This window comes from Lipophrys pholis (genome assembly GCF_963383615.2).
Source record: "Lipophrys pholis genome assembly, chromosome: 2".
In the NCBI taxonomy this organism is placed as follows: Eukaryota; Metazoa; Chordata; class Actinopteri; order Blenniiformes; family Blenniidae; genus Lipophrys; species Lipophrys pholis.
The window spans coordinates 17,443,335-17,456,187 of NC_137636.1; the positions used below are offsets into that span (position 1 = coordinate 17,443,335).

Below are 12,853 nucleotides of genomic sequence, written 5' to 3' on the forward strand. Positions count from 1 at the left end.
AATAGCGCCTGCAATAAGTCAAGAGCTAATGGGGCTCTCAATAAAATGAACAAATGAACAAATGAACAAATGAAAGCTACTCTAGACTGACTGTGAAGACAATCGTTCAGTTGTATCCATGTGTTATATCAGCAAACACTCTAGTTAAAACTTAATTCAACCAAAACATGTTAGAATACTAAATCGGTATTCTACCAGGTTTCCAGAGTGATTTAGATTACATACTCGGAAGATTCTTTAAAGAACTAATTATGAATTTAAAGTCATTCTCAGTTTAAAAGGAATAACATAAATACATTGATTAGAAGTAACAGCATGCTCGGCTGATGGTTCCTGAGTTGCCAGGACTTAGAAAAGCTAAGCCCGTCCTTAGTGAGACCTCCTGAATAACCCTGCAAAACATCCTGGAGAAGATGTTGAACACATCTACTCTGGTTAACATAGACATGCAGCAGCAGTTTCCCAGGTGATCTTTACATTCTCGAAAGTGTCTTATAACCTGGGAGCAGTCAAAGTCCCAGCGCCCCTGTGATCTCTGCCCAGAACTCCAGGTTGAAGCATTTCCCCCTCATGAAATCGATCTGTTCCACCTTTTGGTTCGTATTTCCCAGAGTTCAAAGTCCTTCTCTTTGAACAATAAGGTTTCATGACGGAACAATGTCTTCAAACACACAGGTGAAAAGTGTGTTTAACTCCCAAAACACTTTGACTTGGACATTTTTCTGCGCCGATACAGTAAACGTTTGTCCTCATGAGATATGCCGGCAGTTCGCCTGCGTCAAACAGTTTTGGAGTGACAGTGTTTTGATGCAAAGCTCATTTTTCTACCTTGCACCTGTCAAACACTTAAGTGGCAAAAAGACAAACTCCAGTAATTCCCCGTCATTATATAAAAAGCCAGGTGCTGACAACGACGGCAACACGTCTGCCAGATTCGGAGTGATGTGACAAGAAACAAGGAGTCAACAGAGATACAAGGACAGGAAATCTTTTATTCCCCTTTGTTGAGGCCAATGATGTACTTAGAAAATCGACTTTAATGGAAATGGAGTTGTAAACTGGTGAAGCTCAAAATGCAACATCAGAAAAGGTAAAAAAAACAAAAAAAAAAACTAAAGTAAACAACGTAATGGTGAGCTTTGAGTTTTCCAGGACATGTTAAATCAATTTAAAATGCTCTTCTTTCAATATTATATTTAACGATTTATCCATGTAAAATGTCATTTCAAAAAAACTCGAATTGTCCTGCATATGTGAATATATATGCTTTTTTTTTTTTAAGCTCTAACTTTCATTAATGTATAGAAGATGATTCAAGTTGTACTACGACGTAAATTTCCAGCGGAGAAGTTTCAGTATCATACCGGTTTACAATGAAATGAACATTCTTTTCCAGTAAATGATATAACTAATCCCCACAGGACTCGCTCAGAGACCAGAGACGCCTTTTCCTCCTCTTCATCTCTGCACATAATCATTCCTCAGTTGAACCATTTGACTGTTGTGACAAGAAGAAAAACACATTCCGTCGTGGAGGAGGACGTTAAGTGTAGAAATAAATACATTTCAAACAAAGTATGAAGGGAAGAGTTGTTCACGGGCTACACTAAAACCAAACACGTGCAAAAAACATGCGAACAAACATCAGTTCAGTAACAGTTCTTAAAAGCATTTGAGGAATAAAACGTTTAGCATTAAAGTCATTAGAACAGTGAGGCTGTAAACAAAGAAACATCATTTGAGTTTTTAAGTTTAAAAAAAAAAGATCTTTAGCTGATAAATAAATAAAGAAATGTTCTGAGCTGTGGTTTCACATTAAAATTGCTGTTTGTGTGTCTGCTCCTATTCTCAACAAGACTATCTATTCAGATCTCTGAGGCAGTGAAGCCGGCGATGCAGCTGGAAGGCACCGGCGATGGAAAGGACGTCTTGTGGGTCTGGGCTCGCTCCTGAATGTCAGGAACAGAACCGCCGCTATGAAGACTGAAACAGACCCTCAGAGTCAGGACCGACTCCGCATTTGTCCTCGTTTTTAGAGAGTTGGCTTGAAATCAAACACGTCCGTCCCGCTGCCACATAAAACTGATGGACCGGTGGGGCGAGGAAGAGCAGGAGTCTTAAGTCTGTGGAGACGGAGGCTTTTAACTTGTGTCTCCACACACCTCCGGGACGCTGCCGGGCGATCTCAGAGCTCGTCGTGGTTCCTCGTGAGGTCTTCGCCGTAGTTGGTGGCCTGACTTCCAACAAACATGTTCCAGTTCTCGAGGATCTCCTCTTTAGTCAGCCTCTGGTCCTGAAAAACAGAAAATAGGAGAAGAATTATTAAAAAAAAAATTCAAAATCCCGTGAAACAAATTACAACATGACCTCATTCAAATGTTTCCTCATTTTCTCAAAATCCTTATTGGTCTTGTAGGTCTACCTGACCTACAGAGGCGTCAGCAGGCCTACCTTGTCCTGGTCAGACTCGTACACCAGATGTCTGGCCTCAGCCTGAGCGTGGTCATAATCTTGTGGCATAATCCAGTGTCGGATTTCATCCTGGTCCATCTTCCCGTCTTTGTTCAAGTCTCGGAAGTCAGAAAACTGTTCCCTCTCAGTCCTGACCCAGTCTGGCTCTGGACCCCCATCCTCATGGGCAAACATGTCCGCTGCAAACCACAACAAAACGTGTGACAACCAATTTGTTCTTTTAAATCCACCAAGTTAACAACTGCTGTTTGAAATCCTAACTAAAGTAGCAGGGAGCAACACTTTACTCAACAGGCCATTAAACTCTCATTTGTTCACATCATGACACTCTTCATTTGGAATGCAGCGAAAAACAGCCAAGAAAATCCCTAAAAACTGGAAAATTATGTTCAAAAGCAACATCATCTCAATAAGAGCTGTTTGATTGTATCTTTTTCTATGTTAAAAAACAAAAAGCTCTTCATGAATGACAACATTTAAAACACCAAACTCAAGCAATCAAACCAACCAAAGGTTCTTTAACATAATAACACACTGAAAAATCTATTAAGGTTAAATCAAATGCTTTCGCAATTTAGGTTTTCAATACTTATAACTGCTGATTTGACTTTAACCAACTTGATCGTTTCAAAGAAATGGAAATGGGGAATCGTCTAAACGAATAATGAACGGGTCCTGATCCATTACAAACTCTACTGCTATTGTGATACTATGACGCAGAGACATCCTCATCTTTACTGCTTCCTCCGGTTAGAAATGTGAAGCACCGTGTTAATGCTAAAACTCCATCTCTACATTATGATCCTGAGGAGTTGTTATTTCGTGAACGCTCCATTTTTAGGTCCGTTTATTTGATTGTCACTGCTGGGACTTTCTTCTTAGTGTCATGTGTTGATAAGCTGGCAGATTACTTCAAACCAGCCGCTGTTTCATCTCTTACTTGTTTACTTTAATTGAAATTACTTGGGTTTTTTTCCGTGCACTGCATGAACTCACCAATATACTCGTCCTCGTCCACATGTCCGTCGCCGTTCTTGTCAATGTCCTCCAGAGTTTCCTGCATTCAGAACAAGTTAATGATGTCATTAGGGGAGGGCGGGAGTAATAATAATAAAGACAAACACTGGCTGCCCCGGGCTGTACAACTGAGAGCCGGCTTACAGCTGGGCCGGCAGACTGACACAACAATTCCAAGACCGCTGATGAGGGCCAAGACCCCTGCATTCAGAGATGATCTACGCTCTTAACAAACAAGACAAACACAAGCTTTAAAAGTGCTTTAAGATGGCTTCTCTCTCACTTGTCCTGGATCTGACTCAACTGTTACTCAAAGGTTTTCTCTCTGTGACCTGATTATTAGCCAACAGTGACACAAGTGTGTGCACACCAACCCACAATGCACTGGGGAATAAAGGCTGCACGCAGCAGCACAGGCCTACATTTCGGTCACCAGATGGATCCTTTCCTGCAGGTGAATTCTCCTCTCTGAAGCACAATGAATGATTTATGGCTCTATAGCTACCGAGGTCTAATAGCTCACTAATAATAAACAAGAAGATACAACCATCCACTTCCTTCAACCACTTAACCTGAGGAGGGTAAACAAGAACAAATGTTTATTGTTCTGAAAACATACAGTGGAAGAGATGCGAGTTCCGTCTTACAAAGAAGAAACAAGAGAGGTGAGACCAATATTTTTAGTGAACATAATGCCGTCATTTGAAAAAACTAACTTGAATACAATAATGTTGTACTTCGGTTATGTGTTTCAAGTCATCTTAGTGCTATTCTATCCGATTTCAAACTTAAAACCACCTTCCTTAGGAGGGAGGCCATTGTTTTACCAGAGGGTCGCACACTGGGGCTGTGGCCTCAGACACTAGTTACCGGCACACTGAAATATGAAGCGGGGCATCGAAAACAAAGTGCTCTGTTGTGCGAGCGTGGAGGTGAATAGTTGGCACAAAGACAGCTTGTTGTGCTGGTCCACTGGCAAACATGAAGTCACCCGTTAGCGCTCTGCCCCACTCCTCTCCAGTCACGTCCTTTCAAAAGCCAAAAAAAGACGCCTCCTTGAGTTTCTCCTGTGACCAGAACGTCCCTCTGCACTCGGGGAGAAGAGGGTCTGTGGTCTGAGGAGTCTTATTCATGGCTGTTGTGTTACTTTCAGCCAGATTCACCACAATCAGCGACGACACCGCAGCCTTAAGCCTTCTGTTGATAACAATTCAGCAACATCATGAAAATGTGGGATTAATAATTAACTCCGTCAAATGGGTAGTACAACTTTAATGAACACGGCAGCATAGTGCATTGCCGCTAACATTTGCCACGCCAATGTTCCACGTAGCCAAATTTATATTTAAAGATGGGAGTCTGAAATGGGACGGTTGGTTCGTCCCACCGGACCTGTTCCCAAAAATATAGGGCCTCAATCATTTCAGGGCCGGGTTAAAATTTCATTACGGGTTCATTCAGATGTAGCGTTTTTATATAAGTGGAGATTTTAACACAAGGAATTAGACCGGTGAAACTTGGAACACGACCGAGGAGCTGCCACGTTTCACCTTGTATAAGTGTACACCAGATACCTGTGAGACAACAGTCTGGCCTTAATCACACTTAAACATCGTGGGGATGAAGGCGGCTTACCAGAATCACAGTATCCCTCATGTGTTCAAACTCTTCAGGGTGGAGGAACGATGTGAACTCTTCCCTGTCTGCTGCCAGGTCTCCGTTCAGGTCGGCCGTTTTAAACCTCCTCTCGTCACGAGGAAGCATCTTCTTGAAGCTGAACTGGTCGGTGGACTCGTCAAACTCCTCCGGGTTGGCTGGTGAAGGTGAAATCAAACTAGTTAAGCTCGACATTTTAATATCAAACTAATGACAACGTGTGGGCGCAACAAGCTGATCCGTACCGAGGTAGTATCCATATGTGGCTTGCTTATACTCATCCCACGAGATCTTGTTGTCTTTGTTCAGGTCATAGTCTGCCCACACCTTTGCTACATTCTCATATACGTATCGCTTCTGGACACGTTTTATCCAGGCTTTCAGCTCAGCTGTAGTGACGTAGCCATCTGTGTCGCTGTCTATTCGGTCCACGATTTTACTGCAAGAGACGGACAAAGAAGACATTACCGATATCGTTGCGCATCAGATACAGTTACTGTATTACTGTCAGTTACTGACAACCCCCCTAAAGGAACCAGCAGTCAAGTGGTTTTAAAGCTCAAAGCACAGATCTACTGTAATCTGGTTCTGATTCTTACATCTGGAGTGTTTGGTGTCGTTTCCCACTGCTTCAGGGTAAACATGGACCAAACCAGACTGCTATTATATTATGATAAGTAAAATGACACCACTACTGTAAGTTTGGGTGTTTTTACAGTAGGGGCTGTGGCTTCAATACGATTACTCCAGTGGGAGGAGCAGGGAAACCCAAAATAGTAGTAAAAAAAAAAAAAAAAAAAAAAGGCTCTGTAGCTGAGGTGTATTCTTAGAGTTGGATTGCCACGTTGTGATGTTGCAGGGGTCCTCCCACTTAACACCACAGGAAGGAGTTTTCTTTATCACAAGCTGCCAACTTGTCACTAAAGCAGATGTGGAAGAAAGAAAAAAAACAGAACCCACTCCCTCAGTCGCTGTAGAGGCGCACAAACACAACCACGTGGCACATGAGGTGCAGTTAGTGACAGGAAGCACCGCGTGAGGTGTCTCAACCTCACAAGGGCAACAAATAAAAAAAAAAAGTAAATCTGCATCACATGATTCTTTAATGGCGATTTATAATTAAGATTTTCCGAGAATCAATTAACTCTATGTATGAGCGTGTGTGTGTGTGTGACGGCACACGGCGGGGTGGTAATGCACCGTTTTATCTGGCGCTGCAGATCTGCTGGCATGCACATCTTTCTCAGGCACATGTGCTCATGTTGTGAAACTTTAATGTCCCCAGCCTCGAACAGCTACACGCAACAGACCCGCAAACAGGGGTGGGGGGTGGGGGGGTCGGTTCGTGATCTTAGACAAACAAAAGCACATCCCAGAAGAGGCTGGTCGGGAGGAGAGATGCTGGTTCTCGGTCCTTACCTGAGCCGGTCCTTGCTCTCCTCCGGGGAGAGCTGGTCGAATGTTTTGGCCTCCTCTTTGCCCAGAAAGGCCTCGTGGTCGTACTGGAAGCTCCTGTTGTCTTCGTGGGTTCGTCTGCTCAGTTCTGGGTCGTGGAGGACCCGCTCTTTCCTTAGAGTCGGTTTTGGGTGAACCACGGCCGAGCAGAGGAGCAGGACGCACACGAAGCTGGAGCTGGAGCTGGAGCTGGAGCTGAAGCTGGAGCCGGCCATCGGGCTGAGCTGTGAGGCTGAAACAGCACAATGAAATAGGGGCTGTGGGCCACTGCGGAGAGTCGCTACCCGCTGCTGGCCTGTTCTCCTACTTTCTGTGGTGTCATGTACCAGTGACAATGCTGCAGCGGCTTCCGACAGCTAAACCTGCAGAGGACACCTGTACCTGCAGGTCCGCTTTAAAAAAAAAAACCGCCAGGTCCCCACTCCCACGGTTTTTCAGGCAATCCTTCCTGTCCCCCTTTCCCTGAAGGAAGAGACGCAACCAGACAGGGATTTCCTGCCGCCGCACGTACAGCCAATCACAGAGTCCGTTTCAAGCAGAACCCGCCTTCGTGCGGTGAGAGGGCGTCTCGTATTGGTCCAGAGCACGTCGGTAACACGAGACGGTTCAGGCGCCACGTTGCAAGACGACGACCCAACTGAGGGGCCAGGATTTTAAAATGAAAAGACTTTAGTTCAAAGAAGGTCTGAGGAGCTTTGACAAGTTTTTTTTTGTTAATGTTTCTCTGTTGTTAAGACGTAGGTGTGTGTACAGGCAAGTACACCCTACAGCAACATAAATAACCATCACATAATCAATATAGTTTTTTTTCTTTGCTTCCCTAAAGTTCATCACACCAGACCATGTCATTTCTGTTATAAGCGTTGTTCTGCAAATTTAACATTCCACACACAACAGAACTTTAGATTGTTAATCAATCAATAAGATATCTTATTGATTTGCATATACTCAGTCGTTTTATTTAAACTCATCTCAGTTCAAATTTACATTCTCACACTTTGGTGTAGTGGTTTTCCTTACAGTGTCAATAGTACTGGTTTCAGTTTGTGTGGAGTTTTCATGTTTTTTTCCTGGGTTTCCTCCAGAAGATGTACAGATTACTTTATGACTAGTCTATACCCAGGGGTCTTCAAATGGTTTTTTTTACAACTTCCATCCAAAATAATGTGATTTAGAGCTCCAAAACATGTTTCACCTTTAAAGTAAAGTTACAACTGCAAATGAAGAATTAAACTCTTGTTTCCCTTCACAACTTTTCTTTTCTTGGATTCTTCCACTGGGGCCAGACATTCAACATCAATCTCTTGCAACGAAAGGTGCCAAGCAGGTGACATATGGGTGTATACTGATTAATCCTTTGAAGGCTTGCCTCTTTGTGCAGCAACATTCTAAATAGAATCAACTGTTAGAGCTACATGGAGCCACTAAAGTGAGGCTGAGGAGCCTAGGTTACAGCCATCTTTGCTTATTGATTGAGACATTAACAGATAATGACTAGCTTCCTTTACACTCCTCAGAATATCTAAAAGTTCAATTAATATACCTTTTGTTTTTTCCACAGACATGTTAACCTCGTTACCTTCAGAAAAAATATTCTCAGTTTGAATTTACAGTTAGACGGAGGGCTACTCCCTGTGTGTCTGCATGTTTGTGTACTTTAACTTCCTCCTACAGTCCAAGTCCAGTGTGTATGCTTATTGATTTGACCTCTCCCCATCTGTATTTTCTGTTTTTAAATTGACAGATTTAGGGTTTAGTCTAGACTCATGTTAAAGCTTTTAACACTGTGGCATACTGTAAGCCTTCTTTTTCACCTTTTTTTTTTGTTTGGACTTATGCATTGTATCAGAAAATACCTGCAGTAAGTGAAACCTTTATACAAACAAAAGACAACTTGGAAAAACTGAAGGAGAAAAGTTGTTGTGACACAGTGAAGGTGGTCCAGTTGAGTTAAATCCCTACTTTCAGCATAATGTTTTGAGGAAGAGACAGTGGAAGAGTTTGCTTATAGGGGAGGGGGTGTGATCATATCTACATTGCAGAGGACGAGAAGAATCACATTACTCAGCCACATCTCAACTAGCTGTAATCGAGAAGAGCAGACTCTCTACCCTGGAAACAACTTGCTGACACTGCCATGCCTAATCCTCCTTCGTGGGCAGAAGAAACATGTATTTTGCCATTCATCATTAGCATAATAAGCCAGCACATGGCACTTTGCTGTTTTGCATAAATAGTACACCCCAGTTTATGATTATAAAGAGGCCCTGGGGCTAACTAGCCTCTTTATTCAATTAATGAATAGTTAATGTATTTAAATTAGTCCTGCCTGGTCAATTTGAATCAGTGTGTTGTGCAGATATGAAGAAATACAAATGTATTTTTGCATTAAGATGCATCTCCCAAATATACTCTAAGCATATAAATCAAAAGTAAACATCATACAATATGAGACGCATTAAAACAAATACCATACTTTACTTACAAATACACATATAAATGATTAATTTATTTTTTTTTTTACAATATTCAGGATTGTTACAATTTTGAAAAGGCATCAATGGTACAGTCACACAATTGTGTCTCAGTGAAATTAGTCAAAAGTGATTTATTTTTTATTTTTTATTTGTGTTCTGCTATGAAGTGAATATTATTCTTAAATAATAGTACCGTAGCTGAACAACTGCGGGCATTGGCATGCTGGAGGAGAAAGTAAATGGTAAGAGTGGCTTTCAACATGAATATTTCACTCAGGAATGGGGGGGAGGAAGGGGGTGGGGGGTGGGGGGGGGTGTGTGGTGCTACAGGGGTGTTCAGCTAACCATGAGATTGCACACGCTGCAGAATGCATTTGGTTAATGTAATTAAGAAAACCCTATGGTGGGAGACGCAGAGCATTAGTGTCCAGGATATACAGTGCTGTTGTGGCCTCTTCTTGCCCCCATGCTTACAGACACACACTGTATTTATCTGATTTACAAAATATTCCTTTTTGTTGTTGCTTTGTACAACACAAGCTTCGCTGCTCATTTAAGCGTAAACAATTCATCTGAACATGTGAATAATTAAGTGGTTATAAATAACAGAGATCATGCACAATGGAAGTGAATTTGACAGTAACCTAGATTGTAATACTCTTATATATTGGTTTGTGTATTTCAAAGTACGTGCATGTAATCCTTACTACAACAAAATGGTTTTTTTTAAGAAGTATGCTCTTATTTTGGATAACAAATGAGTCCAATGTATTGTGAGTGTCTTCTTTGTTGCTCAAGCGGATTTATTACGCATAATTGTACTTCAAGCCTGTTTTATTTGATTTATGTAGTTTTAGGCCATACATCTGGAACATTTTGGATACAGTATCTCAAAGTATTAAAATATTTCTCAAAATCAGTAAGTTCTTATCTATATTTGCCATCAAAGAACACTCACACACTTGAAACGAATATTTAACAGAACAAAGTGTTTTGGTTGTAACCCCAAAAGACAAGATTATTTTGTCCAGATTGTCTTTTTTGAATCAGTCAAACAATCAGTGTGTTGAATGGATACATGATAGGAAAACACAAGCGAGGACAAGACAAAAGGACAACTACGGTAATCACAGGGAGACCAACACACTGTGAGGCTATTAGCTGTATTCATCACAATCAACTTCATCTAAAGCAGCAGTTCTCAAACTAGAGTTCAAGAAGCTCTTTTGGGGGATCACAGGGAGGGTCGGAGACCTTCCCCAAGGTCATCAAAGTTAGAGCTGGAAATGTTAAAGAAAACCACAATAAGGTGCTTTCCAGACTGCTCAGCAGATCTCTTACACTGCCCCAGCTTTTAGTATGTTGATGACAGTGGGTGTGTTTATTGGCACGTGGCTTCAGTGTAAGGTAAGAGATCAGAGCGTGGCTTTATACCCTTTCAGAGAGGAAAATTGGGAATCTCCAGGAATAAATGTTTGAGATCACTGATTCCCTAACTCCATATAAAACAATTTGATTTGAGGTGTAATATAGCATCAGATTGAACAATAACAGCGAATATAGTCTCCCATCACAAAATTACTCTTCACTATTTTCCAGTCCCTTGTGAATTTTCATAGTTATAATAACTCACCGCCCCTACCATTCTGGATAGATTAATAAACTTCTCATTGCTGCCACATAGGAGAAAAGAAACCTTTGCTCTGTTTAATGACAACTGTAAAGTGGAGGCAATCATGGGATGCCTCCCATGACATTTCCCCGCTCCTGTCCGCTCCACTTATCTTAGACAAATGGCCGTGCCAGGCCACTATCGAGATGAAGCGTTTTCCCCGAGTCATTACGTCTGTCACCGGGGCCATTTCCATATTGAAAAATCTGAAACAATAAACGACGCCTGAGCCTTTAATAACTGTGAAGGAATCATATTTGGAAAATTGCATTGAAGCAATAACCTTTTCTCCCTGTAATTAGATGACAGAGAGGTCCTGGTTTTAATTAAGTCAGCAATTTATAGTCGCACAGCCATACCTCAGCGTGCTGATTAGTATAGGAGGGATCACAGAACAGCGTTGCTTCAATTTGAACAGATTTGATCTAGTAATTACTGTGTTATATGGCAAAGGCCGCACCAAGTCTTAGACTCTAGACTGTGTTGATGCAGTGCTTTGTGAAGCATGGCCCTTCCTTCCCATCGTTACTCGAGCTGAAAATATGTGGCGAGCAAGTGTCTGTCTGAATAGGTCTTCAAAGGGGGTCATCAACAGAGGACATAATGTTTGAGGAGGCATATTAAGGTGGAATTGTGAATGTTGGGATCTGTGTGTGTGTGTGTGTGTATGTGTGTATGTGTGTGTGTGTGCGTGTCTTTAGGGGTATTTGTTTGATTTCATGCAGCATCTTAATTGATCCTCTTGGTCACTGTTAAATGTTAACATTTGCACGAGGGGGCAGGAGTGTTAAGGAGGCTGTTTTAGTGCCGTGTTAATAAACATGGCAATTTACTATCAATTTATGTCCTGACAGGTCGTAATGAAGACCATGAAAAAAAGATTAGCTGGGGCTCTTATGGCAGACCGTCTGTGGACCATCATCATGAGACTGTCGGGGACCTGCGCTTGTTGTGTGAGGTGGCAGCCCTCTGCCTTGCTCGAGCCGTCGGCATGATTGACATTAATGGTCCGGTTTTAGAGAAAGAGTGGTAAATTTGTGTTCTCTAATTTATCACATTACACAGACATGCATCTATAGGCGATCAGAACAAAAGCACACGGCAGTCCCCTTGACATATCATTAGTGACATCAAACAGATGCTTGTCATCTGTGCCGCTAATTTCATTAACTTCTCTGACTAACCATAGCAGTATCTTCATGTTGTTGTGAAGGCCTTTGAATGGGATAGCTGATTGATCTCAAAGATGTCAAAAAAACAACATGTGATTCTGTCTCTTTTTCTTATTTATAAGCTCAAAAATGAAATTAAAGGAATTCAATTTCTGAGCTCATGAGCCTCGTTTTCTCTCACACATTAAGTAAGTTTGGCCTTCAAGATTGAAAACAATTCACAGGATCATCCTGGATGGCCGATAAGATACAAAATCAGTTGGAGCTGTACATGAGACGATACTACCGCAAATCAGCTGGATGGACCTTCTGTCTCTGGGATAATAGTGTCCATGAACATCTCTTGTTTGAGGCTGTTGGTGACCTCTGTCACTGGTCATCTTTTACCCATCATTCCCAGTCATGTTTCTACGATTGAGATGAATCATGATCCATCCATCCATCCATCCATCCATCCATCCATCCATCCATCAGGTCAGGACAGGTTGCCAGTCCATCACAGGGAAATAATGACCCACATTTGTAAAGAAAAAACAAACATCCAAAAAAAGTCACTTTTAACATGAAGTTAGCGCACCTGGCACGGATCAGAAGGACAGTGCAGAGGCTCCCTGTCAGGACTTCTCCAAATCTAATATGCAATCCCAGCGGCCTAATGGAAGAATGGGGTTAATTAATTCTAGAGGACATCTCAGCCTGGGAAGAGGGCCTCCTCAGCCCCCTAGATCTTCCCCCTATAAAGGTCACACTTTGCAATATGAGAACAATACATGTGTTGCCCCTCTGAGGACTTCTTATTCCCTTTTTCTAATTCGATCTCCTTCCTTCAATCAGCATAACTACATGCCCTGAGAACAAACCCTGGAACACACTGAGACATAAAGTGCTAATACTAAACGCCGTCCCCAGGCTCTGACTCATCCATACATCTG

The 12,853-nt window shown here is 42.0% G+C and overlaps 1 protein-coding gene across 2 annotated transcripts; it reads right to left on the bottom strand.

Annotated features, from left to right (window-relative positions):
- Positions 1-973: 973 nt before the first annotated feature.
- Positions 974-7,074, bottom strand: rcn1 (reticulocalbin 1, EF-hand calcium binding domain). 2 transcript variants are annotated; one of them, XM_080493491.1, is made up of 7 exons: positions 6,908-7,074; positions 6,565-6,832; positions 5,391-5,584; positions 5,125-5,303; positions 3,469-3,529; positions 2,452-2,651; positions 974-2,293 (listed from the first exon to the last, which is right to left on the bottom strand). In XM_080493491.1, exons 2-7 carry the CDS (start codon positions 6,813-6,815, stop codon positions 2,186-2,188), a joined length of 993 nt encoding a protein of 330 aa, XP_080349617.1. In that variant the 5' UTR covers positions 6,816-6,832; positions 6,908-7,074; the 3' UTR covers positions 974-2,185. The 2 variants fall into 2 exon arrangements, with proteins under 2 accessions (XP_080349617.1, XP_080349616.1); XM_080493490.1 differs by having other exon boundaries at positions 6,927-7,067.
- Positions 7,075-12,853: the final 5,779 nt, after the last annotated feature.